General features: G+C 41.8%; 2 protein-coding genes across 2 annotated transcripts; both read left to right on the top strand.

Annotated features, from left to right (window-relative positions):
* The first annotated feature begins 3,308 nt into the window (after positions 1-3,308).
* On the top strand, positions 3,309-11,916 carry LOC118078091 (vomeronasal type-2 receptor 26-like). The gene is made up of 7 exons (XM_060281372.1): positions 3,309-3,436; positions 4,822-4,962; positions 6,106-6,404; positions 6,802-7,640; positions 8,866-9,093; positions 10,324-10,450; positions 11,015-11,916. Exons 1-7 carry the CDS (start codon positions 3,309-3,311, stop codon positions 11,914-11,916), a joined length of 2,664 nt encoding a protein of 887 aa, XP_060137355.1.
* Positions 11,917-20,205: 8,289 nt separating this feature from the next.
* Positions 20,206-26,982, top strand: LOC132593011 (vomeronasal type-2 receptor 26-like). Its single transcript, XM_060281371.1, has 4 exons — positions 20,206-20,496; positions 23,499-23,726; positions 24,985-25,111; positions 26,081-26,982. The coding sequence occupies exons 1-4, from the start codon at positions 20,206-20,208 to the stop codon at positions 26,980-26,982; spliced, it is 1,548 nt and encodes a 515-aa protein (XP_060137354.1).
* The last annotated feature ends 557 nt before the right edge of the window (positions 26,983-27,539 follow it).

Here is a 27,539-nt window from a genome sequence, read left to right as displayed (position 1 = left end):
TTTTTCTAAAGTTCAAATCGTCCTCCAAGTTCATAATAATCCAGATCTTCCCCTTACAGTCACATAGATGTTTTCCACTTTCAACCGATTGTTTCCCAGCTGCTGAGATAAATATCAAACGAGGTTTCACAAATGTTCTTTCTCCTGTGTGGGTTAATCAGTCCAGCCTCCCCATAAATCTTCTTAGTCTGGAGCTCCCTGTTGCGTCGAAGCAGCGCCATCTTAAAAAGCTCAAATCACTTTCGTTTTCTCTCATAGCCATGAAGATTAACGATCTTTATAAAATTTACAGCTTTTCCAGGCAGAAGACCCAAACATCAAACCATAAACTCTTGGTAAATTGATGGATCTCCTTGCCCTATAGCTGAACTTAGCTTCAGGTCGCTGCTCCAATTCAAAGTGCGTCACAGCTCATAAATCCTCCGAACGCGTCCAGGACTCCTTCCGTCCGACTAGGGGGGGGGGGCTTTTCTCATCGGCAACTCCACATCTTTAAAAAATATGCTCAGTAACAACAGTTTATAAAGTTCAACTCACACAGTCTTTTGCTTCTCTTTCACTCCAAACAAGCCAGGACATTGCGTCTGGGAAGGTACGAAGTAACTCATATGAAGAAAAATAAAACTCCATTCCCTTATCGCTCCGTCCCCATCAATCCTTCTTCCAGATGATATACAGCCTTTAACTCCTCTCCCTCAGCAGCATAGATTTCTCAGCAGTAAACAGCGCTTCTTCCCCTCCTTCTGAAGTATGTCCATAGATTTAAGCCTAATTATCTTCTTTAACCATGGAAATCCCCGCCATGCAGATTAGCGTCCGGGAGTCCTGGCCCTCGTAAGTGCTTTTCAGCCCAAGCTCCCCCCACTCCATAAACAGTCGGAGTGGGTCTGGGGGCATCGCGGGCCAGCGGCCCCTCTCCGTAACCCCCGGAGAGGGTAGGGGGTTGCCATTTACTCCCCTAGCAACCGCCAAATTCCTTACGAAGGTCAGAGGGATGGAAAACAGGTCCGCCATTCCTGCCGGCGGAAACCGGAACCTCATCATCATCATCATTATCAATAATAACCCCAACAACTAGATATGCCTCATATGCTCTGCTTCATATTTTCAGGGTTTTTGCTTACCCAGAATATGACCTTGAATTCTGATAAAGTGGGTTTTCCTTCATGGAGAGCACGTGTTGTGGTTGGGGCCTAGCAGGATACCCCTCTGTGGGATCATTTAGATGGCCACGCTTGTGTTTGGGGTTGCCGGGTTGTTGGGTAGATTTATATGTTGCAAGTTTGATGGACAGCCCAGAGTCTATTTATTCGGTACTCTCAGCAATGACTTGGATGATGGGCTTGAGGGCATCCTGAGCAAGTTTGCAGATGACACCAAATTGGGAGGGGTGGCTAATACCCCAGAGGATAGGATCACACTTCAAAATGACCTTAACAGATTAGACAACTGGGCCAAAGCAAACAAGATGAATTTTTAACAAGGAGAAATGTAAAGTACTACACTTGGGCAAATAAAAAATAAAAAATGAAAGGCACAAATACAGGATGGATGACACCTGGCTTGAGAGCAGTACATGTGAAAAGGGATCTAGGAGTCTTGGTAGACCACAAACTTGACATGAGTCAGCAGTGTGATGCAGCAGCTAAAAAGCCAATGCAATTCTGGGCTACATCAATAGGAGTATAGCATTCTAGATCAAGGGAAGTAATAGTACCACTGTATTCTGCTCTGGTCAGGCTTAGGAAGCTGGGTATGTTTAGCCTGGAGAAGAGAAGGTTCGGGGTGATATGATAGCCATGTTCAAATATATGAAAGGATGTCATATAGAGGAGGGAGAAAGGTTGTTTTTTTGCTGCTCCAGAGAAGCGGACACGAAGCAATGGATTCAAACTTCAAGAAAGAAGATTCCACCTAAACATTAGGAAGAACTTCCTGACAGTAAGAGCTGTTCGGCAGTGGAATTTGCTACCAAGGAGTGTGGTGGAGTCTCCTTCTTTGGAGGTCTTTAAGCAGAGGCTTGACAGGCATATGTCAAGAATGCTTTGATGGTGTTTCCTGATCGGCAGGGGGTTGGACTGGATGGCCCTTGTGGTCTCTTCCAACTCTATGATTCTATGATTCAGCGTCAGGCTTTCTCTTTCGCTGAGGCAATGGATCACCCGCCCCCCTCCCTTGAATTAGGCTTTGCCTTCACCTTGCTATGCCTGTCATGGGGTTGTCTGCTTTTGGGGCAGGGCCTGGTAGGAATTTTCCCATTTGGCTGATTGGCTGGTGCTACTTCGCTTTCGCCTACTGCGTAGCAGATTGTCACAATTTGTAAGGTTGTGGTTAGGCATTGGTTAATAAATTGGTTAGTGGAGGGATCAGGATTGGCTGTGCCGGTCCCTCCAATGCTGCTGGTTGGTGGAGGGGCCAGGATTGGCTGTGCCGGCCCATCCAATGGATTGCTGTAGGGGAAGTGGTTGGCTGTGCCTGCCCCTACAATGCTGCTGCTGCACAGGGAATTCTGTCAAGGGCCGTTTTAAGGGTATCCAGCGCCGTAGTGCAAAAATCCCTCCGGTGCCCCCCCCCATGTTTCCGTCACGGTGGGCAGGCTGGAGGGCGGCGAGAGTGAATGCTGCAGCAGTTTGCCAGGTTAAATTTCTGACAAGCTGTTGTTCCACTGGGGTGGATAATTATCTAAAGTCTTCCCTATGCCCAGTTCTATCCAACCTCAGTATATATAATATGGTTTACCTTTCTGCCTGAAATGCGAACCCGGAAAGGGTGTTGATGGGGCGAAATCCTTATTTCAGAAATGCAACTCCTCCTCAATTCTACCTGCTCTGGGTATCTGAAGAAGTGTGCATGCACACGGAAGCTCATACCTATGACAAACTTAGTTGGTCTCTAAGGTGCTAATGGAAGGATTATTATTATTATTTTTTGCTCTGCTTTTGGTTAAGAACACCAGAACAAGCCTGCTCGGGATGGCGCAAGACACCTCCCGCACCCCGTCTCTGATGCTGAGGTGGGCAGAGCAGGGCGCCTCTTGCGAGCCGCCCCTTCGGGGTCTGAGGAGTCAGCAAAGGGGAGGCTGAAGCCTTTGCAGGATGCCCTTCCTCTGACTCTCCCCCCCCACCTGGCCTAATGAGCTGCTGAAAGGGAGCAGGTTCCAGTGTGTGTGGCTAGCACGGCTCTGTGATTGGCCAGCTGCGCCTCACAACCTCCATTCATTAATAAATTAGCGGTACGCTCCAGCCGAGCACCAACAGCGCCTGCACCAGCACCCCGAAGTGGTCCAGCAGCACCTAGTTGTCGCAGCCATGCGGGCAGCTCTTTGCCTGGGTGCGGTTGGCGCCCAGCAGCCTCTCAGGCAGTGGGGGCAGCAGCGGCAGCAGGAGAGCGGGCGCAGAAGGGCGCAGCAGCAGACGAGGCTCGGAGGCAGGAGGCGGTGATCGGCAGCGAACCGGGCGTGCAGCGATCAGCCTCGCTCCGCCCCTCTCTGGTATGTGGGCGCCCCTCCTCTCAGCACCGCAATTGGTCGTCGGAGCGCTTCTCCAGCCCTTTCCTGCCACTGCGTAGGACTGGAGGAGGGTGCGCGCACAGCTGAAGTGCTTCTCTGACGACCAGCTATCTGGCGGGCGCAGCGGCACCCCTGGTGGCCAGGCGCCCTGGCGCCCGCGCCACCGGACCTGGGCCTACAGACGGCCCTGAATTCTGTTAAAGGAATCCAGGGGCTCGCCATGCTTTTGTCCGTACCCCCTACAAGGGGCTAGGGCCACGCAAGAGCCCCTGGGAGCAGTTGGGGAGAGTAGAGTTTCTGACCCCCATCTCCATTCTCTCCCCAAATTGCTTTCCTCACCCTGACTTCCGCAGGCAGGCAGATGTCAGATAGTCGGAACCAATGCCTAAGCAACCACTCACATTTTTGTATTTAAATAAAGTTGTGGCCAAAATTATGCCAAAAACCTTAAACTTAAATTTCTGTGTGAAGTGTGATTTATTTGGGGTGTCTTGGGGGACCTCTACACGCAATGTCTCGTGATGCTCTGAATAGGGAACAGAGCAATGTGAATGTGTCGGACAGTAGACATGAAACCCCGTTAAAATTGCTCTTTCATTTTGGGTTCCACTCACCAAGGGCATAAAGTTTATGGAAGGTTACCCAGAACAGAATTCATTAGTCAGGCTGAAAATGAAAGCCCACCCTCCAAAATAGCAATAGCTCCTGTTGGTTCTTGCAAATGAATTGTGCTATTCATTTTTAAACTATAGCTTGATCTTACTGAGAAGAGCTGAGTCCCATTTTCTTGAAGACAACTGGAGCTGAGAAGTGGTCTTAATCTCAAAATGTAGAACTGCTACTTTATATCCTGATGACATTGTCTTCACTCAGAGTTTCCTGTTGTTCTTAGCACACCAAGGAAAAACCCTTCTGCCACTTTTTTATTATTTAAGCTACTCAGACTCTAAACTCTTAATAAGTAAATAATATTCCTATTCTGCAATTACTCAAATCACTGCAATTTCTTCACCAGGACAAATCCCCAGATGGCTTCCTGAAGGGAAGAAGGGAAAAAATCAACAAGCAAGCCAAAAAGCGTTTATAAAATAAGCTCATATGTTACAGAAAGCTGGTGTAGGGGTGAGAGACAGAGAAGGGTCTATGAGTTGAATTTATTACAATATAATTTCTGTTACTTCTCAAGGAATATAATTGCAACCTTTCCATTAAATGTATATCATAAGCTAGGCTGCCGTGATGTTGCTGCCATTGGTGTTGCTATTTCTAATAACTCCTGCTTCTATTACCTCTAATTCTATCCACTGCCGCAGGAATAATCCTTTTCCTGTTCCACACGAGTGGTACCAGCCAGGTGAATTCATCGTTGGGGGAGTTCTTTCTCAGAGCTTTTACAATTTCTATGAAATTTTGTATAAGGAACACCCATCAAAGAACCTGTTTGATGTTTCATAGTAAGACTTTTCCATCCCTCCTTTGGATTGCCTTTCCCTTTGTCTCATGTTTTTCAGACAGGAATCCTAAAGAGGGATTCTTTATCACTGACATTTTCAAGCTGCAATGGGAGCCATAATTTGTCTGAATACGGGAATAAAAAAAACACCAAACTTCTTTCTTTCTTTCTTTCTTTCTTTCTTTCTTTCTTTCTTTCTTTCTTTAAAACCTAGGCACTGTCATGATTTATATGAATGAAAATTGTGTATTTACAATTGCTTTGCAGTATATTTATTGTCAGGAGTGGGGAAGAGAAGGGAGAAAATGTAAACAAATAGATAAGGTCACATTACAGATAAATTCAAAGATAAAATTATACACCATCCTTCAATATCCCCAAAGCTTCCTTGGCTTTTGAAGGTGTATTATATTTTACTACCATATATTCAAGTGTGTGCTGACTTGAATTGATTTCTTAGGTAAATTGTTACATCATGGTGAAAGTTATCCTGTGTGGAGGGATATGGATATTGGTTGAATTGTGTTAAGACAGACAGGGATTGTGACAGTTCAGGTTAGTTAGCACAGGGAAACCTGAGATTGTCAGAATGGGGCATTAGCTCAGAAAGAGAGGCTGAAATTGGGCTGGAAAATCTAAAGAAATAGACTAATTTTGCCATCAGTTGTGTCTTCCAGTGTGAAGGTAAATCAGGGCCAACTCAGTCCCCTTTCTGCAAGATCATTGACTGTCCTTAGCTACAACAGCCTACACACCTCAAACCTGTGGTTCTAATGTGCCCCAACCTGCCTGCCCCAACCGCAGATGTATACTGAGAAAAAAAAGCTATCTGAATTCAATGGGACTTTCATGTAAGTCTGTATAACATTGCAACTTTCAGTTAAATGAAGTTGTTGCCTACTTAAGGAGAAACAGATGTTTTATTTTTTTTCTTGATCAACTAAGGTGGAAATGTCAAGCAATAGAAGAACAGCAGGTGTGTGAAAGTATCATGCAAAACAGTAATGCCCTGATCATTGGACGGTATGGATTCTATCAGCTTAGATGTGTCAATTACAAATGCAATATTTCATTTCAGTTTGAAACAGAAGATGTCCAATATTGTAGTATATTCATATTTGTAACTAATTTGCTTTATTTGTAGTATGGTGCCAAAATTTTATCAGCACGTCCTTGCATTGGTATTTGCTGTCAAAGAAGTCAATGAGAATCCCAACATCTTGCCCAATATCACACTTGGCTTCCATATCTATGACAGCTATTATGATGCAAGGATGACCTACCGTACGAATCTAGACCTCCTCTTTAAGATGCATAGATTTGTCCCCAACTACAAATGTGACACCCAGAAAAACCTCATTGCCATCATTGGAGGACTTGGCCATGATACCACCTTCCATATGGCAGACACATTAGGTCTCTATAAGATTCCACAGGTAAGAGGTATGATGGGGCACATGGGAATTTTTTCTTCCTCCCTTTCTGGGTTGCTTCTATGTTTGTTCTACACAGAGCAAACCTATTGGGAAATATTCTAGTCAGTAATTTTACTCATAGCAGACACATCAAATTAATGGATCTATCACGATCAATAATGAAAAATTTTGTTTGATACAAGCCTGTATTTTTATCCCATGTTCCTTGTAGATTGCTTTTTCTGTTTTATTTCTAGGGATATGAGACAGACTGGTCACAGTTCAAATCAAAATGTGTAATTAGGGGGGGGGGAAGCTTAGAATTTGTTGAATAAAAGCCAAATGGTGCAGAGGGAATGTTTTCCATATTATTTGAGATTATATTCACAGTTTCTTTCAGTTTGCATATGGTTCATTTCCTGCAGTGGAGAGTGATGCAAACCAGGTTCCTTCTTTTTACCGCATGGTGCCCAATGAAGCCCACCAGTTTGTGGGGATTATTCGCTTGCTTAAGCATTTTGGATGGACGTGGATTGGACTCTTTGCTATGAATGATAACAGCGGAGAACATTTCTTGCAGACCCTGGAGCCATTGCTTTCTCAAAATGGAATTTGCTCAGCCTTCACACAAAGAATCCCAGAACAACTCCACATTGATAATGTGGATGAAATGCATGATATAGCTTTAAATATGTATGTAGGAATCAGAGATAATAAAGTCACTACATTTATTGTTTATGGAGAATCTCTAGCAATTACAGCACTGAGAACTATTATATTTCTGTCAGATCCCACAAATAAGGAAAACACATCATTTATAAAGGTATGGATCTTTACAGCACAGACTGATTTCATATCTATGGGTCTTCTTAAGGTTTGGAATGTTCTGCTCTTCCAGGGTTCCCTCTCCTTCACAATCCATTCACAAAATCTTCCAGCGTTCAAGGAATTTCTTCAGAGCGTAAATCCTTCCAGGACCCAGGGAGATGGTTTCATAAAAGGCTTCTGGGAGCAAGCATTTGACTGTATATTTCCAAATCTTGATGCACCAATGGACGTCAGTGGCATGTGTACTGGGGAGGAGAGGTTGCAGAGTCTTCCAAGGTCTCTGTTTGAAATGAGCATGACTGGTCACAGCTACAGTATCTACAATGGAGTCTATGCTGTGGCTCATGCCTTGCATGGCATTCACTCACCTAGATCCAAGCAGAGAGCAATGGGAAAAAGTGAAAGATTAAAACTTCAGGACCTGGAGCCTTGGCAGGTAATGTGCTGATAATTAAGAGAAACAAATATTACCATTATCTGCATGAACAGATAATGTCATATAACAGAAGACTTTATATACCATTGGAACTTAAAACATTACAGCTTGGTTATCCAATAAAACTATTGTTATTCAGATGTCATCTGAAGGCAGCCGTGTATCGAGAAGTTTTTAATGTTTGATTACATTTATATATGTGTTGGAAGACTCCCAGGGTGGATGGAGCAACTCTGCCAGATAGCTGTGGTAAAAATAATATATTATGATTGTGATAAGATGGTATTCCAGAAAATAATCAAGAAATAATGTTCAGCCTCATAACTGCTGCTGAGACTAGAAAAGCTAATAATATCTGAATGGATAGATAAAATTTGGTGCATAGTAACTTTCATTACACCAACATATACATATAAACCAGCCTAACAGCTCTATGCAAAAATTCATATTTTTGTCATGTTTTGGCATAACAAGTTCAATTATAATGTCCAAACTAATGCTGCTTTCAATCTGTAGTAATAGTATTTATTTAGGCTGTCTTTATTTCATTTTATTGATTTATTAAATTAAGATTTTTTAAAAATTTAAAAAATTGGACTTTATTAGATTAGGATCCAGAAGTGCTGCATAAATGGTATTGCAAATTGTCTTCACTGAAAAAGATAAAGATGTGCATCTTATGTACATATTTCTGCCAAATATTTCTTTCTTCACCATATTATAATATAACAACTTCAAAAACTACATACAGGTAGAATACAGAATTCTCTCTTAGAGGCAATTCCCATCTCTCACCTGAGATCTGTACTTTTCCCTCCCAGCCTCTCACTCTGAGGGGCCAGTGCTTCCCTGTCCCACACCTAGGGTCCACCATGATCATACTACCCTATGAGTAGTTAATCTGTGGACCTTAGCAAGGGCCCCAAATACAGGACTTGGGAAGAAAAAAGAAAAAAGAAGAAGAAGAGAGAGAGAAAGAACAAGAAAAGAAGAAAATAAAGGGAAAGGAATATTAGAGAAGAATAAAAAGGGCTTCCAGTGCATAATAAAGTCTCCATCTGTTGTGTCAGAATCACTGATATTTTGCACATGTTCTTTGTTAACTGAAGCTACGTTACTATACCTAAATAAGATTCATGAAGAAATGTTTCTGTAAACCATGGCATTTTATTCAAAATCTCATTTATGCTATTTCCCATTCAACTCCACTTTCTCTTTCTATTAGCTGCACCCTGTTCTTCATGACATTTCATTTAACAACTCAGCTGGGGAAACCATGTCCTTTACTGATCAAAGAGAAGTGGAAGGGGGATTTGACATCGTGAACATAGTCACATTCCCGAACAGGTCCTTCCTTCGATTGAAGATTGGATGGGTTGATTCTGATGCAGCTGATGGAAAAGAATTCAGCATTAATGAGGACATGATTATGTGGCACAATGATTTTAATCAGGTCTGGAATATTGGGTGGGCAGGTAACCCCCCCCCCCCGAATAATCAACTGCAAGACGTGGCTCATGCACACCTTTTGAATGGCAATGCCCATCAACTTTGGAAGATGGCAGGACCCTCAATTATTTTATTGGGGGGGGGAGCGAAGGGACTTTGGCCCCTAGAAGTTGGCACCTATGACTCTAGGGTTTACTTGTGGGCGAAGGGACTTTGCCCCCTAGAAGTTGGCACCTATGACTCTAGGGTTTACTTGTGGGCCCCACATTCTCTAATTGATGAGCACACTGATATACTCCTCCACTGAATTCTCATTTAAGAGACTTGTACAATGGCCTCTTACATAGGTGACACTGTGGGTTAAACAACAGAGTGTAGGGCTTGCTGATAAGAAGGTCGGCAGTTCGAATCCCTGCAATGGGGTGAGCTCCCATTGCTCGGTCCCAGCTCCTGCCAACCTAGCAGTTCGAAAGCCCATCCAAGTGTTTTTGTGCGCTGCTCTGGTTCGCCAGAAGTGGGTTTATCATGCTGGCCACATGACCTGGAAGCTGTATGCCCGCTCCCTCAGCCAATAACGCAAGATGAGCGCCGCAACCCCAGAGTCGGTCACGACTAGAACTAATGGCCAGGGGTCCCTTTACCTTTGCAATGGCCTCTTAAGCCTGTGGGGCAGAGTATGGATCACTTATTAACTTGTTTCATTCACTTTGAGTTTGGGGCCTCAAAGGCAGAATTAATAATAATAAAAAAGTCTTACCAAATTCTGACAGGGTTAGGAGAGTGACATAAGTTTGGAATATCTGTCAAATATGGTCTTTCCACTATAAGGTTTCTGATTTCTGAAATGGCCCTAGTTTGATCTGTATTTTGCATTTTGCCTCTTTCACTCCAGTTTATTAACACAAATGAAACAGCAGTCCTGTGCCAATGCTTCTGGGTTGAGAGATCACCTTTCTTATTTGAACTTCAGAAGCTGAAACATTTTTTCAAATATTTATCCCTTCTGAAATTATTTCCTGTTTATTAATTTTTGGATTTATGGACTACTTAAAATGAGGCTGCATTTTAAATTGTAATATTGTATTTTAATCTGTATTTTAATTAATTGTTTTATTTTCTTTTATGTCTTATTGTAATTTTATTGGTGTTAGCCGCCCTGAGCCTGGTTTTGACTGGGGAGGGTGGGGTATAAATAAAATTTCATTATTATTATTATTATTATTATTATTATTAGGTGATGCCAATTTCTGTGTGCAATGACTACTGTTGTGCGGGCTATCAGAAGAAAAGGAAGGAAGGGCAGAAATTTTGCTGCTATGATTGTACTCCATGCCCAGAAGGGAAGATTTCAAACCAGAGTGGTATGTGAGTTTTCATTGTACAAGTTTAGCAAATATCTGTTGAAGTTAAATTATTATTATTATTATTATTATTATTATTATTATTATTATTATTATTTGTATCATTTCTATACCGTTTACAGTGGTTTACAGAATTTTAAAATATCAAGTAAACAATCCAGAATCAAATATTTCCGAAGAAAGTCAAATACAAAGTATACAACATAAATAACAGGAAACTAAAATATTATCTTAAAGCTTTCAAAGTAGAACATTACAAAGGAGGTCAATGACAGAACAAATATTTAAATACATTATTGTCCCAGTTAACTGACAACCCCAAGCAACAAATGAAACCTAAAGTTTCAACCCGTCTGCCATCGTGGATCCATCAACCCCCTGCCTGCAGTGAGTACCACGGGGCCACTTAAAATGGTTAAAACAAACCTATGTCAGATTCGGCAAAAAAATCAAATGGTAATTCAGATATACAAAATGTTCTCTAATATTCAGAAGTATCAGATTAACAGGAACAAAACACACACACATATTGTAAATGGAGTTTGGCGTTCTTCTGTTTTTCAGACATGGATGACTGCTTCGGATGTCCTGAAGATCAGCATGCAAACAAGAAGAAAAACGGATGCATCCCTAAAACTATCAAATTTCTTTCTTACGAGGAACCTTTAGGGTTCAGCTTGGCCTCACTTGCTCTTTGTTCTTCCCTGATCACAACTTTGGTGCTAGGAACATTTGTTCAGCACAAAGACACTCCTATTGTCAAAGCCAACAACAGGGATCTCACCTACGCTCTCCTCATTGCCCTTCTACTATGTTTCCTCTCATCACTTCTATTCATTGGACACCCTGGGAAAGTGACCTGCCTTCTTCGACAACCAACTTTTGGCATCATCTTCTCTGTAGCTGTTTCCTGTGTGTTGGCCAAAACCATCACCGTAGTTGCAGCTTTCATGGCTACCAAGCCTGGGTCCAGTATGAGGAAGTGGGTGGGAAAAAGACTGACCAACTCCATTGTGCTTTCCTGTTCCCTCATTGAAGTGATTATTTGTAGTGGCTGGCTGATGACCTCTCCCCCATTCCCTGCTCTAGACATGCACTCGGTAATGGAAGAAATCATTGTGCAATGTATCGAAGGCTCAGTGACCATGTTTTACTGTGTCTTGGGCTATATGGGCCTCCTGGCCATTGCCAGCTTCATTGTGGCATTTGCAGCTCGTAAATTGCCAGACAGTTTCAATGAAGCCAAGTTCATTACCTTCAGCATGTTGCTGTTTTGCAGTGTTTGGCTGTCTTTTGTCCCAACTTACCTGAGCTCTAAAGGAAAATCCATGGTGGTGGTGGAGATCTTCTCCATATTAACCTCCAGTGCTGGATTGTTGGTCTTCATCTTTGCCCCTAAATGCTATATCATTATTCTGAAGCCAGAGCTGAACAACAGGGAGCAATTTCTAAGGAGAAGGATGTAAATTCAACCTTCCTTCTTCTTTCTATTCTCTTGTTAAACATAAGGGGTTTTAGTATAAAAGTGATTACTTTTAGTACCTCCTCCGGTGTGATACTCTTTTGCGGGATCGTTTTTGGAAAGTTTAGTGGTGTGAAATTAAAGCAAATTAAAATGCTCTGTCACCTTAGCTTGGGGGTGAGGAACAAATTGCCAGGGGGGCGGGGCGGTGATGCTGATGGGTAATGGGAGCCCATGGTGCTCCAGGAGGGGGAGGTTGTTTCCATTGAAAGTGCTTATAAAATTGATGCAGGGGGAGGAAAGCTCGGTTTTTGCCAGAGAAACTGCTTCCACCTCATTGATCAACTCTTTGTAGTTGTGTATTTAAAAGACTAATTGCCTTCTGATACCCAGTGGCCCCATTCTTGTATAAAACTTTGGCCCTCAAGGGCTGGGAGAATGATCATTCTGGCCAACTGTGGGGAAATGTTACTAACTCCTGCCTTTAGAGGAGAAACCTATTAATAAAAATGGAGGTTTTTGTTTTTTTTTGGTAGGAAAGCAATAGAGAAATACCTTGAAAAGTATGAAATAAATGGTAGCTGTAATAGTTTTGATTTACTTCCTATTCACTTATTAATATACATTTCTTATATGTGACTGATTTACCTTATATTACTCTGTTTTGTAATTCTGCATTATATTTTCTTAAGTAAAGAAACATGTTAACTATAATTAGAGTTCTGAGAGTCTTCCTTGAACCTCAAATACCTTGCTGACTAATATGGAACAGAACAGAACAAATCAATTCTTTGGATTTGAACCTCAAATACCTTGCTGACTAATATGGAACAGAACAGAACAAATCAATTCTTTGGATGGGGCCACAAAAAGAATAAAAGTTTGCAGCAGACACCTAAAAGAGTTAAAGTATTGTGAACGCCTAAAGTTAATAGGAGTTCCAAAGGTGCTGCCACATTTATTTATGTATTTTTAAACTCTTTTAACATGCGTAACAGACACTGCAGGGCACTGTAAGAAGCTTAAGTTCTTTACATGGAAGTTATTGGGCTGGCACATGTGAGGTAAAGCAATCCCTAAAGTAAACTGGTCCCAATATATTAAGGACTTCCTATATGAATGGGTTAGAGTAGGTGCCTGATAAATCGTTTCAATACAATGGGAGAGAGGGAACTTCAGTCCAAGGGGCTCTATGCCCTCCGAATGTCTCTTCCAGGCCCTCAGAACTCTTCCTAGGTTGTATTCCTCCCTGGCTCTGCTTCATATCCTGAGGTTTTGCCTGCCTGGAATATTTCCTTGAACTTTGATAATATCGTAATACTGCTAGGCCTGAATGGAAATAGAGAGGGGTCCATTTGTTAGACACTATACAGTAGTTAAACTTGCATTAGGTGTTCTGTCCAGTTTCACGTCTTGTCCCACCCACCACTGGAATATGGCTTTTGGAAGGTTACTCAGATCTTGGGGCTGAAACAGGTTCCCCACTTGTCCAATACAGCAATATTGTATGTTGGTTCACACTAGAACATGGAACCAACATGTTTTAAAACTAGAGCTTAATTGTATAGAGAGGTATTGATTCCCATTCTCTTGAAGGGAAATGGCACTGGGAAGTGGCCTTTATCTCAAAATTTAGCACTGCCATTTACCCAATGCCATTCAGACACCAAACCTTGAATAAGTAATCCATAACTTTTCAGGTTTAGCTTTGCTTCAGCGCTCTGGATACACCAGTGATCGTCTGGTTTGGGGGTTTCTGCAGTTATAACAGACCTCCGTGCACATACCTTTTTAACCATGTTGTTGTTGTTTAGTCGTTTAGTCGTGTCCGACTCTTCGTGACCCCATGGACCATAGCACGCCAGGCACTCCTGTCTTGCACTGCCTCCCGCAGTTTGGTCAAACTCATGTTCGTAGCTTCGAGAACACTGTCCAACCATCTTGTCCTCTGTCGTCCCCTTCTCCTAGTGCCCTCAATCTTTCCCAACATCAGGGTCTTTTCCAAGGATTCTTCTCTTCTCATGAGGTGGCCAAAGTATTGGAGCCTCAGCTTCACGATCTGTCCTTCCAGGGAGCACTCAGGGCTGATTTCCTTAAGAATGGATAGGTTTGATCTTCTTGCAGTCCATGGGACTCTCAAGAGTCTCCTCCAGCACCACAATTCAAAAGCATCAATTCTTCGGCGATCAGCCTTCTTTATGGTCCAGCTCTCACTTCCATACATCACTACTGGGAAAACCATAGCTTTAACTATACGGACCTTTGTAGGCAAGGTGATGTCTCTGCTTTTTAAGATGCTGTCTAGGTTTGTCATTGCTTTTCTCCCAAGAAGCAGGCGTCTTTTAATTTCGTGACTGCTGTCACCATCTGCAGTGATCAAGGAGCCCAAGAAAGTAAAATCTCTCACTGCCTCCATTTCTTCCCCTTCTATTTGCCAGGAGGTGATGGGACCAGTGGCCATGATCTTGGTTTTTTTGATGTTGAGCTTCAGACCATATTTTGCGCTCTCCTCTTTCACCCTCATTAAAAGGTTCTTTAATTCCTCCTCGCTTTCTGCCATCAAGGTTGTGTCATCTGCATATCTGAGGTTGTTGATATTTCTTCCGGCAATCTTAATTCCGGCTTGGGATTCATCTAGTCCAGCCTTTCGCATGATGAATTCTGCATATAAGTTAAATAAGCAGGGAGACAATATACAACCTTGTCGTACTCCTTTCCCAATTTTGAACCAATCAGTTGTTCCATATCCAGTTCTAACTGTAGCTTCTTGTCCCACATAGAGATTTCTCAGGAGACAGATGAGGTGATCAGGCACTCCCATTTCTTTAAGAACTTGCCATAGTTTGCTGTGGTCGACACAGTCAAAGGCTTTTGCATAGTCAATGAAGCAGAAGTAGACGTTTTTCTGGAACTCTCTAGCTTTCTCCATAATCCAGCGCATGTTTGCTATTTGGTCTCTGGTTCCTCTGCCCTTTCGAAATCCAGCTTGCACTTCTGGGAGTTCTCGGTCCACATACTGCCTAAGCCTGCCTTGTAGAATTTTGAGCATAACCTTGCTAGCGTGTGAAATGAGCGCAATTGTGCGGTAGTTGGAGCATTCTTTGGCACTGCCCTTCTTTGGAATTGGGATGTAGACTGATCTTCTCCAATCCTCTGGCCATTGCTGAGTTTTCCAAACTTGCTGGCATATTGGGTGTAGCACCTTAACAGCATCATCTTTTAAAATTTTAAATAGTTCAGCTGGAATATCATCACTTCCACTGGCCTTGTTATTAGCAGTGCTTTCTAAGGCCCATTTGACTTCACTCTCCAAGATGTCTGGCTCAAGGTCAGCAACCACACTACCTGGGGTGTACGAGACCTCCATATCTTTCTGGTATAATTCCTCTGTGTATTCTTGCCACCTCTTCTTGATGTCTTCTGCTTCTGTTAGGTCCTTACCACTTTTGTCCTTGATTATGGTAATCTTTGTACGAAATGTTCCTTTCATATCTCCAATTTTCTTGAACAGATCTCTGGTTTTCCCCATTCTATTGTTTTCCTCTATTTCTTTGCATTGATCATTTAAGAAGACCCTCTTGTCTCTCCTTGCTGTTTTTTGGAAATCCGCATTCAGTTTCCTGTATCTTTCCCTATCTCCCTTGCATTTTGCTTGCCTCCTCTCCTCCGCTATTTGTAAGGCCTCGTTGGACAGCCATTTTGCTTTCTTGCATTTCCTTTTCCTTGGGATGGTTTTCGTTGCTGCCTCCTGTATAATGTTACGAGCCTCCATCCATAGTTCTTCAGGCACTCTGTCCACCAAATCTAAATCCTTAAACCTGTTCCTCACTTCCACTGTGTATTCATAAGGGATTTGATTCAGATTATATCTTACTGGCCCAGTGGTTTTTCCTACTTTCTTCAGTTTAAGCTGGAATTTTGCTATAAGAAGCTGATGATCTGAGTTACAGTCAGCTCCAGGTCTTGTTTTTGCTGACTGTATAGAGCTTCTCCATCTTTGGCTGCAGAGAATATAATCAATCTGATTTCGATGCTGCCCATTTGGTGATATCCATGTGTAGAGTCGTCTCTTGTGTTGTTGGAAGAGAGTGTTTGTGATGACCAGCTTGTTCTCTTGACAGAACTCTATTAGCCTTTGCCCTGCTTCATTTTGAACTCCAAGGCCAAACTTGCCAGTTATTCCTTTTATCTCTTGATTCCCTACTTTAGCATTCCAATCCCCTGTAATGAGAAGAACATCCTTCTTTGGTGTCATTTCTAGAAGGTGTTGTAGGTCTTCATAGAATTGGTCAATTTCACTTTCTTCAGCACCGGTAGTTGGTGCATAAACTTGGATTACTGTGATGTTAAAAGGTCTGCCTTGGATTCGTATCGAGATCATTCTGTCATTTTTGAGATTGCATCCCAATACAGCTTTTGCCACTCTTTTGTTGACTATGAGGGCCACTCCATTTCTTCTACAGGATTCTTGCCCACAGTAGTAGATATGATAGTCACCCGAACTGAATTCGCCCATTCCCTTCCATTTTAGTTCACTGATGCCCAGGATGTCGATATTTATTCTTGTCATCTCATTTTTGACCACATCCAGCTTACCTCCATCCATGGTTCTTACATTCCAGGTTCCTATGCAATATTTTTCTTTACAGCATCGGACTTTCCTTTCGCTTCCAGGCATATCCGCAACTGAGCGTCCTTTCGGCTTTGGCCCAGCCGCTTCATCAGCTCTGAATCTACTTGTACTTGTCCTCCGCTCTTCCTCAGTAGCATGTTGGACGCCTTCCGACCTGAGGGGCTCATCTTCCAGCGTCATAACTTTTATATGCCTGTTGTCTTTGTCCATGGAGTTTTCTTGGCAGGGATACTGGAGTGGCTTGCCAGTTCCTTCTCCAGGTGGATCACGTTTAGTCAAAACTCTCCACTATGACCTGTCCATCTTGGGTGGCCCTGCATGGCATAGCTCATAGCTTCTCCGAGTTATTCAAGCCCCTTCGCCACGACAAGGCATTGATCCATGAAGGGGTTTTTAACCATAGAAGGTTAATTTAGATCACACAAATATAACAGCATATATATGTGTCAGTAGTAGAGTTTGCAGCTTCCACTGATTTGCACATCTATAGAAACGTTAGTGGGGAATATCATGACATGAGTCAACAGTGCGATGCAGCAGCTAAAAAAAGCCAATGCAATTCTGGGCTGCATCAATAGGAGTATAGCATCTAGATCAAGGGAAGTAATAGTACCACTGTATTCTGCTCTGGTCAGACCTCACCTGGAGTACTGTGCCCAGTTCTGGGCACCGCAGTTCAAGAAGGATACTGACAAGCTGGAACGTGTCCAGAAGAGGGCAACCAAAATGGTCAAAGGCCTGGAAAATGATGCCTTATGAGGAACGGCTTAGGAAGCTGGGTATGTTTAGCCTGGAGAAGAGAAGGTTAAGGGGTGATATGATAGCCATGTTCAAATATATAAAAGGATGACATCTAGAGGAGGGAGAAAGGTTGTTTTCTGCTGCTCCAGAGAAGCAGACACGGAGCAATGGATTCAAGCTACAAGAAAGAAGATTCCACCTAAACATTAGGAAGCCACAGAGAAGACCCTCTCCTGCATCCCCAACAATCTTTCCTGTGACAGTGCTGGGACTGAGAAATTGGGTCCTCCCTAGAAGAGGGCACTTGTTGCGGTGAGACCTGGAGACTGAACCCCTTTTCGTGAGGGGAGGGTATATTGGATAGCCACAACACCTGATTGGTAAGTCCCTCTTTGCTGGGGTGAATCTAACCAATGGGGTGCAGTTTAAACGGATAAAGGGACCTATATATACCCATGCACGTGTCCCAGAGCTTCCTTTTTCGGTGTGTGCATCGGAACACTCGCCCACCTCTCCCTACTTTTAGGGCTTGTGTACTTGACCTTGCTATGCCATTGTGTGCCGTCTGTCGTTGGGACAGGGGCACGGCAGGAATTTTTCCCACTTGGCTGATTGGCTGGTGCCATTTGGGTTTCACCTGCCATGTAGCAAATCAGTCACAACTTGTAAGGTTGCAGATAGGCTCTGGTTCAAGTGATAGGGATGGGGGAACGCTCTCGTCATCCTTATGTGAAGGGTATTCCGTTAAAGGAATCGAGGGACTCAATGGTTTGGTCAACCCTGAGAGGGGTTGTGCCCATGCCTGAGTCCAGGGGGACATCTGGGTGGTGGACATAGCCTGTTCCCAGCTTTCCGCCTATGCAGGTTTTCACCCTGGGCTGACCTAGGCTGGTGCCCCAGGTCAGCGCTATCTGCAAGGGTACAGGGAGCTAGTCGAACCAGAGCCTATGCAACCACTCACTTGCTGTAATCAATAAAGTTGTGGCCTAATTTCTGCCAAAAAACAAAACTAAAATTTGATTCAAATGTGTCTTTATTTAGTGGAGAAGTCTCTGGGTCTGAACACTCAACTGGGAGTAAAAAAAAAGAGAGAGAGCAAAAGTGTCACTCAGACTCCAAACTCTGAACAAGTGATTAATACTCCTACACTACAATTACTCAAATTGTACTCAAGTACTGCAATTTCTTCATCAGGTAATTTCTTCACCAGATGGTTTCATGAAGTAAGTAGAAAACAATCAACACGCAAGCCTGATAATGTTTTAAAAATAAGCCCATATGCTATGCAGAGTCAGGCAGGACACAATTTATGAGGATATAATCTCTGTTACTGCTACAGAAATGTATTAGATTAAATGTATATTATAAGCTTGGCTGCCAGGATGTTGCTGCTCTTGATGTTTCTGTTTCTAATAATTCCTGTTTCTAATACCTCTATCTGGTGCCCTAGGAATAATCCTTTTCCTGTTCCACATGAGTGGTACCAGCCAGGGGACCTCATCATTGGTGGGATTGTTTCTCAGAGCTATTACATTTTCTATGAAGTTTTATTCAAGGAACACCCAACACAGAACCTGTTTGATGTTTCATAGTAAGAATCTTCCATTCCCCCTCTGGATTCCCTTTCTCTTTTTCTCACGTCTTTCAGGCAGGAATCTTAAGGGGAGGGAATATCTTATCACCAACATTTTTAAGCTGCAACCAGAGCCACATTTTGACTGAATGGTGTTATTAAAAAAGTTGTTACGATAACAGTAATAGAAGCCTATGAATGTTTTGAATAAAAAAAGTGTATTTGCAATTTCTCTGCAGTATACATATTACGAGGAGTGGGGAAGAGAAGGGTTAAAATGAAAACAAATAGATAAGGTTACGTTGCAGAGAAATTCAAAACATAAAATTAGAGCTCTACCATGCACCATCCTGCAAAATCTCCAAAGTTTTCTTGCCTTTTGAAAGAATATTATATTTTACTATCTCTTATCTAAGTTGATTTAAGGTTTCGGTGTTTGCTGAGTTGAAATAACTTCTTAGGTTAGGTGTGATGCGGCTCACATTTGTGAGGGTATTTGTATTTCAATTAAACTTTTCTTATGTGGCCCCTGATCTGAAAAAAGCTCGGGGGGGGGGGAATAACATCATGGTGAAACTCCCTGGGCTTTAATGTAAGTTCTGTAAGTGGTTGTATTTGGAGGGATCCGGAGATTGGATGGGTTACTTTGATGCAGACAGAGATTGCCACACTTCAAGTTGGATGGCACAGGGAGACCTGAGGTTGTCCGGCTGAGGCATTAGGCAAGCAAGAGAGGCAGGTATTGAGCTGAAAAATCAAGAAAATACCTGAGACCAATTTTACAACTAGGGGTGTCTTCCAGTGAGAAGATAAATCCATTCCCACTTGATTCCACTTTCTCTATGATGCCATGCAGGCTTCATGATTGTGTTTAGCTACTGTTTACTGCACACCTCAAGTCTGTGATTGGGATGTGCAAGCAGCTTTCATGACCCTACCCCAGCTGTGTGGTGAGAAACAAGCCTGACTGAGTTCAATGGAACTTTCAGGTAATCGGGTATAAGATTGTAGCTTTCATGGTCCAGAACAAACGTCTTCAGTTAAATGAAGTTGTCACAAAATTGAGGATAAACAGATTTGCTTCATTTTTTTCTTGATTAACAAAGATGAAAAGCCGAAGAACAGCAAGTGTGTGAAATTATCATGCAAAACTGAAATGATCTGTTCAACGTGGATTTTCTCTGGACAGTATGGTTTTTATTAGCTTTGCTGTATTAATCACAAATAAAATAATATCAATATGTAACAGAATGTGTCCAGTATTTCAGTATATATATATATATATATATATATATATATATATATATATATATATATATATGTAAAACATTTACTTTATTTGCAGTATGGTAACAAAATTCTATCAACATGCCATTGCATTGGCATTTGCTGTGAAAGAAGTCAATGAGAATCCCAACATCTTGCCCAATATCACACTAGGCTTCCACATCTATGACAGCTATTATGATGCAAGGATGACCTACCGTACTACTCTGGACCTCCTCTTCAAAATGAGGACATTTGTCCCCAACTACAAATGTGACACCCAGAAAACCCTCATATCCACCATTGGGGGACTTGGCCAAGATTCCACCTTCCATATGGCAGACACATTAGGTCTCTACAAGATTCCACAGGTAAGAGGTATGAAGGGGCATATGGGATTTTTTCTCTCTTCCTCCTTCTATGGGTTTGTTCTACACATGTTTGTTCTACACAGAGCACACCTTTTGGGAAGTATTCTACTCCGTAGATTTACTAAGAGCAAACTCATCAAAATTAATGGATCTATCTTAGTCATGATCAATAATTTAAAATTTAATAGTATCACAAGCCTACATCTTTAGCCCATATTCCTTTTCCTTTTTTCTGTTTTATTTCTAGATATGTGACACTCATCTGGTTACAGCTCAATTCAAAATGTACAATTAGAAAAAAGAAAGCTTAGAATCTGCTGAATAAAAAGCCAAATGGTTGTGATCATTAATTTAAAATTTAGTACAATTCTACATCTTTATCCCATCTTCTTCGGACATTTCTCTTTCTTTGTTATTTCTAGGCATGCAAGAGTGATCAGGTCAATATAAAATCAAAATATGGAATAGGAAAAAAAGCTTTCAATGAGCCCTGACTGGAAGAGTCCTTGATATCATCTATATCTATCTATCTATCTATCTATCTACTCTATCTATCTATCATCTATCTATCATCTGTCTATCTATCTATCTATCTATCTATCTATCTATCTATCTATCTATCTCTATCATCTATATAATTCAACAGATACTTGTTGAATAAAAAGCCAAATGGTACAGGATGAATTCTATCAATATAACCTGAAAATATATGTACATTTTCTTTTAGTTTGCATATGGTTCATTTCCTGCAGTGGAGAGTGATACAGACCAGTTTCCTTCTTTTTACCGCATGGTTCCCAATGAAGCCCATCAGTTTGTGGGGATTATCCGCTTGCTTAAGCATTTTGGATGGACGTGGATCGGACTCCTTGCTCTGAATGATAACAGTGGAGAACATTTCTTGCAGACCCTGGAGCCATTGCTTTCTCGAAATGGAATTTGCTCAGCCTTCGCACACAAAATCCCAAAACAACTCCACGTTGATAATGTGGATGAAATGCATGATATAGCTTTAGATATATATGTACAAATCAGAGATAATAAAGTCACTGCATTTATTGTTTATGGAGAATCTCTAGCCATTATAGCACTGAGAGCTATCATATTTGCGCCAGATCCTACAAATAAAGAAAACACATCATTTAAGAAGGTATGGATCTTTACAGCACAGACTGATTTCATATCTATGGGTCTTCTTAAGGTTTGGAATGTTCTGCTCTTCCAGGGTTCCCTCTCTTTCACAATCCATTCACAAAATCTTCCAGCGTTCAAGGAATTTCTTCAGAGCGTAAATCCTTCCCGGACCCAGGGAGATGGTTTCATCAAAGTCTTCTGGGAGCAAGTGTTTGACTGTGTACTTCCAAATCTTGATGCACCAATGGAGTTCAGTGGTATGTGTACTGGGAAGGAGAGGTTGCAGAGTCTTCCAAGGTCTCTATTTGAAATGGGCATGACTGGCCATAGCTACAGTGTCTACAATGGTGTCTATGCTGTGGCTCATGCCTTGCATGCCATTTACTTACATAGATCTAAGCAGAGAGCAATGGTGAGAAGCGAAAGATTAAAACTTCAAGACCTGGAGCCTTGGCAGGTAATGTGCTGAGAATGAAGAGAAACAAAAGTCTCATGACTAGAACAGAAAGCTTTATATATCCTTGGATACTAAAACTTTTCTAATTGATTGTCTAAGAGATGTTAATCCGGGAAATGATCCAGAAATAATTTTCAACCTTATAACTCCTACTAAGAATACAATAACTAAGAATATCTGAATGGTCCATAGTAACTATCATTACACTAACCGTATATACCACCCCAACAGTTTAATGGGGGGGGAATGTATTTTTTGGTATGTTTTGGCATAACAAGTTCAATTATAATGTCCAAACTTGTCCTGATTTCAGCCTGTTTTAATAGTATTTATTTGGGCTCCTTATTTTGAGTTTATATTATTAACTAGAAACCGTGTCTTTCCTAAAAGAGGGCATGTGTTGCGGTGAGACCTGGAGACTGACCTCCTGTGCTATGGGTGGGCAAGATTGGATAGCCACAACACCCGATTGGTAGGTCCCTCGATGTTGGGTTAATCTGGTCAATGGGGTACAGTCCAAATGGATCGAGGGACCTATATACAGTATACCCAAGCACATGACCCAGAGCCTCCTCTTTCAGTTTGTGCTTTCGGAACACCCGCCCACCTCTCCCTACTTTTAGGGCATTTTTTGTGATTGCCCTTGCTATGTCGCAGTGTGTCGTCAGTCATTGGGACAGGGGCATGGCAGGAATTTTCCCCACTTGGCTGATTGGCTGTTGCCATTTGGGTTTCGCCTGCCACGTAGCAAATTTGTAGGGTTGCGGTTAAGCACTGGTTCAGATGATAGGGATGGGAGAATCGTTTGGTCAACCCTTGACGGGGGTTGTACCCATGCCTGAATCCAGGGGAGCATCTGGAGGGTGAATATAGTCTGATCCCAGCGTTTCACCTACCCAGGTGTTCACCCTAGGCTGACCTATGCTGGTGCCCAGGGTCAGCGCTACCTGCAAGGGTGCAGGGAGCTAGTCAAACCAGAACCTACTCAACCATTCACTTTCTGTAATCCATAAAGTTGTGGCCTAAATTCTTCCAAAATCCCAAACTAAAATTTGAGTCAAATGTGTCTTTATTTAGGGGGGAGGTCTCTGGGTCTGAACACTCAACTGGGAGTAAAAAAAAAAAGCAAAAGTGTTTTTAAAAAACAAGAAAAACTTTGTTACATTATGATCCAGAGGTGCTGTTGAATTGCTATTGCAGATCATATACTGTACACTGAAAAGATTGGTGTAACAGCTCTAAAAACTTCAAACAAAACAACTAGAATACTGAGAATTCTTAGCTTCCACCACCTACAGAGGACAGCAGCCCTTTCCAGCTCTCACCTGTGATCCCTTTGCAAATCATGGCATTTTGTTCAAAAACTCCAATAAGTTATTTACTATTCAACTGCCTTTTCTCTTTTTATTAGCTCCACCTTATTCTTCGTGACATTTCATTCAACAACTCAGCTGGAGAAATTGTGTCCTTTACTGATCAAAGAGAAATGGGAGGTGGATTTGACATCATGAATACAGTCACATTCCCAAACAGGTCCTTCCTTCAGGTGAAGGTGGGATGGGTGGATTCTGAAGCACTTGATGGAAAAGAATTCATCATTCATGAGGACATGATAATGTGGAACAACAATTTTAACCAGGTCTGAAATCTGGGGTGTTTTTGTGGGCCCCACATTGTCCAGATGTGTCATTCACGTTCTCCAAATAACCCTCACTGTTTACTTGTATAGGTTCATTGAAACAGATAGATGAAACGATTAACACGCCAAACAAAGCTGTGTTCCCAGTTGAAATCAATTTTTAGTAATATTTACGATACCTTGTATGACAGGGCTCAGGATGATTCAGATAAAATTTATTCATGAGCCAAGAAAGGGTCATCTCTATTTCAGTTGAAAGGGACCAGGGGTAGAGTTAGCAGATTTTCCCATAAATCTCATATTTCTACCCAGCCAATTCTACTTGGCAGGTGTGTTCAGAAAATATAAAAGGCTGTCAAAAATGATGAGCATCCTGAGGCATTTTTCAGCAGAATTCTGTTTTAAGAGATTTATACCATGGCCTCAAGCCTGTGGGGCAGAGAATGGATGCATTCTCAGGTTAAATTGTTTCACTTACTTGGCATCTTAGGCATCAAAAAGGCCTTACTAAATAATGACAGGTTTAGGAAAGTGAGAGAAGAATTGAATATTTGCCACAGGTGGGTTTTTCCAAATACAGTTTATAATTTCTTAAATCTAGAGTTAATAAAATAGCCTAGTTTAATTCATATACAGTATAACACAAATGGACTAATAGTTGAACTTGATATGAATCAGCTGTCCTGTGAAATTTTTTATGAGAGGTCAACTTTCTTATTTACTACTTATCAAACCTTTATTAGGCATTTTGCAGATAAAACCATAAAAGAGAAAATAACATATAAAAGCCTTGAAATATATATAAAAAGGCAGCAGTTGGCTACACACACACACACACACACACACACACACACACACACACACTTATGTATGTATGTATGTATGTATGTATGTATGTATGTAGAATCTGTGGTTTTCCTTATTAACCTGCTCCTTGGAGGACTACTACCAAAAACTCGGCTACCCCCACCGTTACCCTTTGGTCAACATCAGATAGGCAGAATCCCACACTTTCACCTTGCTGGGGTTCCAGACCACCCAAAAGAGGGGACAGCACGCGTTGACGGAGCGTACTGTACAATGGGCAATGAAAGAGAATATGCTCTACAGTGTCCGGGACATTCATAGAACATCTGCAGAATCTCTTGTTTTTAGGAATGTTTTGATATCTTCCCCTGACAACTTTCTTATTTGAGGTTTAGAGGCTGAAAGTTTCTTTCAAATATTCCTTCCTTCTGAAATTGTTTGCTGTTTGTAGGTGATGCCCATTTCTGTATGCAATGACATCTGCCTCCCAGGTAATCAGAAGAAAAGTAAGGAAGGGCAGAAATTTTGCTGCTATGATTGTACTCCATGTCCAGAAGGGAAGATTTCAAACCAGAATGGTAAATAACAATTTTCATTGTAAAATATTAGCAAATATGTGTTGAAATGAATTTGAATACTATGTTTTGCATGTGACCACACTATCCTGATTGGAATAGTATGAATATTTTGTGGCTTCTTTCCAGTAGCTTCTCATCAAAACCTTAAAAAACTCATAAGCCTGGTAAAATCTTATGCATGCGGATATGAAAGTAGGCCCCAGAAAATGACTTTATGGTACACATAATTTAAGTGAACCAGTCGAGTAGAAAAATGGGAGAAAAGCTGCAGATTTCAGAATCATGTGGGGCTGGAATGAAATATACATCTTGGGTGGAATTAGGGCAGAACTTAATTCATTATGCTTCAAGTATGAGGGGATGACATGGTACTATGGGGAATATAGGGCCCTGATTCCAATCAGCACTTGCTTTTTGAATTGCATAACCTGTGATGTTCAACACCCTTCAGAGCTGAACAATGTTGGACTTATTGTATGGCAAGACAAGCATCCAGGTTCCAAGCACGCAACTGTAGGAGGGATTAAGCTAAGCCTGGGTCTAATTTGACCTAGGGGAATGCTTTGCTGCTACCCTTTGCTAGAACCTTTATGGTCCACTCATTTTGATGTGACTCTGCCTGTTTGATTTTCTGTTTTAGAATGCCTAACACTGGGTACTACCACATACAGAAGGAAAGGTGTAAACCTCCTAAACCAGAGAAATATGGAGTAAAATACATTTTTGTCCCACTTTACTGTTGATTCAAGAAACCAAGGTCTCACCCATTCTGCCATCCTGGTGCATCGTGGTTGCCTAAAGTGGTTTAAACAAAACTGTCAGATTGAGCACAAAACTCAAAGAGTAATTCAGACATACAACCAGCTCACTAAAAATCAGAAGGTTCAGAACAACAGGAAAAGTAACAGTTGAATAGTAGGCAAACACACAGGAATTGCAACTGGAGTTTGACCTTGTTCTATTTTTCAGACATGGCTGACTGCTTCAGATGCCCAGAAGATCAGTATCCTAACAAGAAGAAAAACAGATGCCTCTCCAAAATTATAAGCTTTCTTTCTTATGAGCAACCTTTAGGGATCGGCTTGGCCTCCGTTTCTCTTCCCTTTTCCCTAATCACAGCTTTGGTGCTAGGAACATTTATCCAACACAAAGACACTCCCATTGTCAAAGCCAACAACAGAGATCTCACCTACGCTCTCCTCATTGCCCTTCTACTCTGCTTCCTCTCATCTTTTCTGTTTATTGGACACCCTGGGAAAGTGACCTGCCTTCTTCGACAACCAACTTTTGGCATCGTCTTCTCTGTGGCAGTTTCCTGTGTGTTGGCCAAAACCATCACTGTAGTTGCAGCTTTCATGGCCACCAAGCCTGGGTCCAGTATAAGGAAGTGGGTAGGAAAAAGACTGACCAATTCCATTGTCCTTTTCTGCTCTGTCATTCAAGTGATTATTTGTACTGTGTGGTTGAATACTTCTCCCCCATTTCCTGCTCTGGACATGCACTCAGTAACGGAAGAAACCATTGTGCAATGTAATGAAGGCTCGGTGACCCTGTTTTACTGTGTCCTGGGCTACATGGGCCTCCTGGCCATTGCCAGCTTCATTGTGGCATTTGCAGCTCGCAAATTACCAGACAGTTTCAATGAAGCCAAATTCATTACTTTCAGCATGTTGCTGTTCTGCAGTGTTTGGCTTTCTTTTGTTCCAACCTATCTGAGCACCAAAGGAAAATACATGGTGGTGGTGGAGATCTTCTCTATCTTAGCCTCCAGTGCTGGGTTACTGGGTTGCATCTTTGCCCCTAAATGTTACATCATTGTTCTGAGGCCTGAGCTGAACAATAGGGAACAACTGATAAGGAAAAAGATGTAATTTCCCCCCGTTTTTCTTTATCTTATTGCATCGTTATATATTAAGAGTTTTAGTATAAAAGTGGTTACTTTGCATCCCTCCTCCATAGTGATACTCTTTTTGTGAGATCAATTTTGAAAAGTTTAGCTTTATGGAATTAAAACAGAGGTGAGGAAAGTCAGGTCAGTAGGCCCTTTTTTGTCCAGCTGTGATCCCAATTCTCAGTGCATTCCTGGCAAAAAACACCCACCTTCTTCACAGCTGACATCATATATGTCTTCAAAGTAACAATTAGGATCTTAAAGTGAGTTCACTTTTTCCCTTCCTGGAGGGTCTCCCTGGCGGGCTGCTTCCAGATATCCCAGGCCCTGCATTTGAAAGTCTTATAAGAAGGTTCTGCAGGAGAAGGACTGTGAGGAACACCATGAGAGAGGTATTTCTAGGAACATTTGAAACTACTATGTTCCTTGTTGTTTTCTGTTGCCGGGAGATGTAATATTGAATCATGTAGTCTTGTTCTATTCATAGTACTCAGACCTTGCTTTTTGGTATGTTTTTATATTTGCTATTATGCTCTT

This window comes from Zootoca vivipara, chromosome 13 (genome assembly GCF_963506605.1).
Source record: "Zootoca vivipara chromosome 13, rZooViv1.1, whole genome shotgun sequence".
In the NCBI taxonomy this organism is placed as follows: Eukaryota; Metazoa; Chordata; class Lepidosauria; order Squamata; family Lacertidae; genus Zootoca; species Zootoca vivipara.
Note: the sequence above shows the minus strand (reverse complement) of the source record. Positions and strands in the feature narration are given on the sequence as shown.

Coding starts and splice junctions, on each gene's coding strand:
- LOC118078091 (XM_060281372.1), top strand. CDS start 3,309: ATGCGGGCAGCTCTTTGCCTGGGTGCGGTTGGCGCCCAGCAGCCTCTC. Junction 3,437..4,821: donor AGGCTCGGAGGCAGGAGGCG/GTGATCGGCAGC, acceptor CCACTGCCGCAG/GAATAATCCTTTTCCTGTTC. Junction 6,405..6,801: donor TAAGATTCCACAGGTAAGAG/GTATGATGGGGC, acceptor CATTTCCTGCAG/TGGAGAGTGATGCAAACCAG.
- LOC132593011 (XM_060281371.1), top strand. CDS start 20,206: ATGGTAACAAAATTCTATCAACATGCCATTGCATTGGCATTTGCTGTG. Junction 20,497..23,498: donor GTCTCTACAAGATTCCACAG/GTAAGAGGTATG, acceptor TCTTTTTATTAG/CTCCACCTTATTCTTCGTGA. Junction 25,112..26,080: donor GAAGATTTCAAACCAGAATG/GTAAATAACAAT, acceptor TCTATTTTTCAG/ACATGGCTGACTGCTTCAGA.